Here is a 6593-nt window from a genome sequence, read left to right as displayed (position 1 = left end):
CTCTGCCTCTGGAAGGAATCCCCTTGCCTCCCTTTGCAGCCAGTCACTTTTCCTGGCTAACAAGGCAGGAGGGCAGAGCCGGTGCTGAGCTCTTCACTGAGGCACCACCAGGCTGAGACCTGTACCAGCCAAGCAAGGAGGTGCATGGCTGATCCCCTTTACCCCCCTGCTTGTCTGAGCAGGACACAGGATCAAGGTAACAAAAGAGTTGGCTCTATTGCTCATTAAGTGTGTTTATATCTGGTGTTGCAGTGTGCTGCAAGTCTTGCAGGTCTGACTCAGCCTGTTGGTGTGGGAATGATTGCAGCATGTTGCAGACTATTCTCTGGGTTCAGCAAAGGATACACAGATGGAAGATGGACAGTGAGGGACAACCAGCCAGTTTCAAACACTGACAGCAGCAATTGTAAGAAATGTTATTGCTATCAGTCCAGCTTCAGATCAAGCTGCTGCTGTCCAAGAAAGCTTTGCCTGATAGCTTTTAATGGTGTGTAATAATTTTGAAGTGACAAAGATCTCCGAACATCGCTTGTGCTCTTTTTTTCATCAAACCTTTCACCTTGGCCTTGCAAACCTTCCACTCTTCCCTCAATTCTAATATAAGCTTTTCCTATAGGCAGTCTTCTTCCTGGAAAAACAGCATCTATGAAGGCTTCACTGATTTATTTACCATGCTAGTGAGCTGGAAAACTCCACTAAACTTTACCATCAGCATAAACCTAAATTTAAAGCTATCTGTCAGCAACTGTCTTCTTTTCTTCCTTTCAAAGGAAAACACAATATCCCATCAGTGCTTTCCCTTCCAAACTCAGGACAAGCCAAGAGATGCCCAACACGGTGACACTCCCATCTTCACAAGGTCCTGTACACCCTCCAGAACTGCACAACATCATGAAGGGTTGTATACTTGGGTCCCAAACCAACACAGCTGTATCAGCAAGGCACCTTACCCGTGCTAACAGAGCTGTATGGATTAAGTTCTGGCACGATCTCTGATCCCGTGCAATCATGCCAGAGAGATCTTTAAGAGCTTTTTTTACCCACTTGCCTACTTACCCACAGCCTTTAAAATCATCAGGCAGTCATCATCACTGAGGGCATCTGTTGGAATGTTGTGAAGACAAATTGCTTTTGTTTTAGCAGAAGTTATGATTCATGAGGAAATGCATATAGCTATCGTGTGGCAACTCGGTAAGAGCATCTTTTTTGCAGTCTGCCATTATCTCTGTATTGAATATAGCACAAATCCTTAGATTTTTCTGGAGCAGATGAAAGCAAAAATACGTGCAAGTGCTCTGACATTTGAAAGAGGTATGACGTAAATCTTTGGGGAGAAAGAAGTGCATCTCAGCTTGGTTTAGTTCTGCAAACAAGATAGCTATCTTGAATAAAATCCCAGAATAGTTGAGCAGTGGTATTTTTCCATCCATGTAGCCTGTCAAATTCATCCCAACCCTTCCCATATCTGAAGCTGACTTCCAGAGAAGGATCTTTTTATGAAACATTTTATATCAGCTTAGTTGTACTGAAATATGGGTAGATAATTTTTGCTCAGTGCTGCATTAATTCAGAAAATACTCCCTTTTTGGTAGAATGTGTCGTGTATGGCAAATATCACAGAAAGTGACTTTTAGCATTTGTATACAAATATTTATTGAAGCTAACATTTTCTTACATGTACTGTACTAAGTAATTCATTAGAGGGCTAACTACTCAGATAAAAAAGACTGAGGTAGCTCTGGCTTAAACTGCCACATTCAGTTTGATTGGATGCTTATAATTTGTGTATAAACTCAGTGTTTCTAAATACAGAAAATTTCCCTTTTTTAAAAATGCATCAGAAAACTATAGTTTTAGAATGTCTTTTGTACTAATTAAGCCAAAATGCATGAATTATTAAACATGCTCATTTGCGGTGCTCATGCACTTGAAAGGTTTGCTTTCATTACTAATAAGGCAGACACACCGCTGAAAAGAGGTAATTAGAGCATCAAAGGCAATGAACCATCCTGAAACTTCATAATACATTGCCTGAAAAAAAATCATAATTCAGCTGAATACTAAGAAACCAAAAAATGTTTATACTGTTGTGTCCAGAAAGATGAGAACCAAAGTCTTTCCAAGGAACTCCATAGATATGGAAAGAGGCTTTTAATCTTCTGAAAAATATCCTCAGAACTGATGTAGGAATGGCAAAAGGGAACCCCTGTGGTTGTATTTCAAAGACTCTGTTTTTAAGTCAGAAACATATTAGTTCTTGTAAATCAAAGACTTTTTCATCCTGTGAAATTGTTTCAATCCTAACAATGAAGAAAAAGCTACATTCCCAAAATATTTCTTTTCCAGTTATTTTAATAATCTACTTTGTTTTATAAGTAGTTGCAGACAAAGATGCTTCTTGCAGATAAGAAGGAGCACCATCACTTTTTGTGATAGGAAAATGTGTATATCATATCAAATAATGAATGCTCTTTGTAAACCACATCAGAGATTGTGCATTGCGTATCCAGCTTACAATTTACACTCTCTGGTTTCTCATTACTGCAATCCTGTTGGAAGTCCACCCCCAGACATTTAGCAAATTACAGTAAAATGACTGCATATTGTTTACACAGATTATTGACTATGCTTTCTTATGTAGATTTAAGGAAGAAAAAAAGGTCTTTTCTACATAGTCTGAAGTTCTTAAATACATGTGAGAAATGTCTAGACAGCAGGTTGAAAACCAACCTTCATCTCTGCAAGGTTCCACACTCCTTTTTTATAGTCTATGCATATCCATTGCTCTCAAGAAGTAGTGATGTGTTAAGATACAGAAGCAGCTCTCAGAGGCAACCGCAGGACCTGCCCATGAGCCATGCTCCGGCTGCTGCTCCGCACTGGCTCCTTTCTGAAAAATTGACTGTAAAACAGAAAATGAAGCAGTAAGAGGGAAACGACCTGGTTGGTCTTAATGAAGCAGCGGATGTTGTGCCACTTGGCAGCAGCTCGTCATGGTTGATGTCAAGGTGATAGACATCTTTGGGAAAAGGCCTGTTGTTGCAGGAAATAGGGGTGGAGGTTCAGTGCAGAAAATTGATCCTCTTTTGCTGGGGCAGAGACACCTCTAAGTCATATGGGGGGCAACAATATGAGCACGAGAGAAACCCTACTTTCTCACCCCAGCAGTCTCGAAACACCTTTGAGAAGAGGGAAGATACCACTTTGATATTATAATTAGTCAGAAAATTTCCCCACCTACTGCAACTACTGCCACCTCAGAGGTGTGCTGTCCTGCCCAGCTGCACTGGGGACCTGCACAGTGATAACCCATGCCCGAGACTTCTTATTTAGGATCTTGCAATGCTGTAAAAGATACAGGCACAGGGAGCAAGTGACACAAGTGTTTCCCATCCAGGCTCTCTCCTCCCTGTGACCCATGGAGAATGGTCTTTGGAGCAAACTACCCCCACAACTGAGTTTTGGAAGGACTTGGTCCAAAAGGGAAGCCAGAAGCAAAATAACTGGGGTGCAGCATGGATGGCCAGAGGATCAGGATCTGGGTGCCAAGGCAGCAGCGGACGTACCCACAGGCAGCTCAGTTTGATGCCTGTAGTTAAGAGGAGTGAGTTGGCATCTGCCTGCACCTGCCCCTTCGTGTGTCTGTATCCTGAAGTACTTTACCCCAGCGGCAGGTACATTGCTGTCTCAGCTGAAATACGTTACATCTGCAGAATGTGTTTGGCACGTGTAGTGTAGGAAAATAAGGTAAATGAGTAAAATGAATTAACATTACTACAATTCATTTTTCAAGTGGCAATCAGTATGATTATAACCACAAACCCCTACCTTGCTCTCTAACTTTACATAAATGTTGCTGTGGTGCATATGTCAGTCTAATCTTGAGATATGCACGTCTTACTCTATGGGGGCTAAATACTCTGTGCCATCCATCTCTGTTGGAGATGTAGCTAGAATAAAACATATGGTGTCAGACAGTGCCTGGGGGATTTCTACAGGAATAAACAGTGATTCTGTCCAAAAGCAACTTCTCAGCAATTCTCTGTCTGTGACCTGAAATTATGGATAGAGCAGATGCTGTTAGTCTCTTAGGTAAGATTTGCAGTGCCTTGACTTATCTGAGAAAGCAAAGGACCTGTTTTATTTTAGATCATTGAGCAGCTTTTAGCTTGGTTAGGAAAAAATGAAACTGTTACTCATTTTTGTATTACAAAGAAGTGCTTTCCTGGTCTACTGTTTTTGCCACTGGCACAGGTCAGCCTTAATTTCTGCTGCTGTAAATAGCTCATGTAGACACAGGTGTAGTAGTGCCAAGAGTTTTCTACTTAAAACATTGAGGATGCATGCCATCTGTAGAAGATTCTATGGTTTTTATATCAGCCATAAGAAGGAAGATATATACTTGCAGAGGTCTGTGAAGAAGAGTACATGCTATTCTTGAATGTGCCTATAACAGTTCTTTTTTCTATATATACATGAGGTTACACCATCACATACTTTTAGTAGGGAATGTCATTAGGTGTCTGACTGCCCCTCATTTCCTTGAAGCAACTTTATGAATGCCTAACAGGCAAGGCTAGAATAAAGAAGCCAATCTGATTTCTGTAACAGGTCTAATATATGTACAGATATGTGGAAGGTAACCCTCACCCTTGCCTAGTTCCAGACAGAGCAGGTCCAAGGAACCTGCTCAAACTCAGTAGCTTTGCAAAGGCAAATCCTCTGGACTAAGCAGGCTGCCATCACCAGGCTCACATAGAATTGCCCAGGAATCAGAGAAAATAATGAATAAGAGATTTCCTCCACAATATAGAAGAGAAAGGAAGGTTGATACAAGAGTGAGGGTGCCAGCCCTAATGCATTTTTTTGCCACAAAACAGCAGCATATTGATGGCTGTAGTGGTAGAAAACCAGTGGTTTAAACACAATGATGATGGATGACAGGTAAATGTTGTTACATGAGGACAAGAATGCTTTTCTGTTTTATTCAGAAATCTCTCTAAATCTATCGCCTTTACACCCATGCATACATTTTAAATAATTTATATATTTTACTCTGGAATGGCAGTCATTAATTGTAATTGTGAAGGTTTTAATTTAAAATGGAAAATAAGAGATTGAAATCTTCTGAGCCTCCACATTTTCCAAGTTTTGACAAATGAAAAGCCAGACCTTTTCTTTTAGAATTTTGAGAAGGCCTTTTCAGTTTATCTAGTTCATGCTGTGAATGCATATGAAACACATTGCACTTCTCATTATAGTCACTCTTGTGCGAAAATTAAATATTAATAGTGAATTTTTGTAGATCTGCCAAAAAGGAGTTTGTTGACCCTTGAGTCTGTAAGATCACAGCATAGTAAATGGCTGACAAACAATATAACAGTTATAAATGCTGTAGCTGGATTGATTAGAGATAATCCACTCTGGTAACCAAATCCCTTGGCTTCACTCCTCCAGCCAGTAGCTGAGTGTAACACAGCTCATGACCTTAAGTAAGGACTTGTTTTTCACTTTTGCCTCCCCAGGTGATCTCATACATTTGCCACCCTACCTTAGGATGGACTTTTTATTGAACCGTGGCATGCAGGGCACGAGCAGAGACCTGGGTTTGGGGCAAGCCTGCTTGGAGCCGCAGAAAAGCCGAACCTTGAAGCGCCCCACCGTCCTGGAGCCGATACCCATGGAAACATCCTCCACAAGAGAAGTACAGTCATGGCAACCTGGTGCTGTGGCAACGTTACCTCAGCGAGAAGGAGCTGAGTTAGGACAGGCAGCAAAAATGAGCAGCTCCCAAGAATCCCTGCTGGACTCCCGGGGCCACTTGAAAGGAAACAATCCCTACGCAAAATCTTACACCCTGGTATAACAAAAAGAGCATGGCTGGACAGTGGCTGTAAATATTTACACTGAAAAAAAAATCCAATGAAAGCTACCTTTTTTTTATTGAATTCCAATATTTATAATTAAAGAAGAAGATTGCCAAAATATTTGACAAAAAAATAATAATATGAACAACAGACAGTGCAAAGACTCTCTTGCTTTTTTTCTGTCTGAGTGTGAGCTTCATCCAACTGGACATCTGAATTTTTGGGTAAAAGAGTCCAGTTTTCTGATCTTCACAAACGTTTGTGTTTTTACTGATTTTCTACGAAGTGCATGGAGACTTAACTAAAACATTTTAACTAGAAGTTCCATCAGACAAGATTTAAAATGGAAAAAAAAATACAAAAAAAACCCCCACCCTATTTGTGAATTCAACAGGAACATTGATTTGGGAAAAAAAAAGTCTTTTGTCATGTTTGCACTTTTTTTTTTTATTAGAAAATGGGTCCTTGATTGTTCTTTTTTGTTGTTAATTAGGATGAGTGATGTCAGTGGAGTGAGGGGGTTTATTTGGGTTTTTTTAATATTAATTTAATGAGACACTCTTTGCATTTTGTCTATGCGAAATAAAAGGGTCTTCTGCCTTTATTTGTGATGTCTACTTCCATTGCCTTCTGCTGTACTTGGTTTTCCCCAAATGTAATAGCCATGTCAGTACCATACTCTGAATAATGTCTTCTTGTGCCTTGGGCTGAAAAGGAAAGTGGGGG

General features: G+C 40.4%; 1 protein-coding gene across 1 annotated transcript in view; it reads left to right on the top strand.

Annotated features, from left to right (window-relative positions):
- Positions 1-6227, top strand: part of LOC104528237 (Down syndrome cell adhesion molecule homolog) — a 33731-nt gene extending 27504 nt beyond the window's left edge. Inside the window, exon 7 of the mRNA XM_010172178.2 lies at positions 5526-6227. Coding sequence (XP_010170480.2) covers positions 5526-5866 — 341 coding nt within the window. The 3' untranslated portion in view covers positions 5867-6227. The remainder of the gene's footprint in view (positions 1-5525) is intronic.
- The last annotated feature ends 366 nt before the right edge of the window (positions 6228-6593 follow it).

The sequence above is a fragment of the Antrostomus carolinensis genome, unplaced genomic scaffold, assembly GCF_000700745.2.
Source record: "Antrostomus carolinensis isolate BGI_N321 unplaced genomic scaffold, ASM70074v2 scaffold14707, whole genome shotgun sequence".
NCBI classification, from domain to species: domain Eukaryota; kingdom Metazoa; phylum Chordata; class Aves; order Caprimulgiformes; family Caprimulgidae; genus Antrostomus; species Antrostomus carolinensis.
This window is presented reverse-complemented; position numbering and strand designations above follow the sequence as displayed.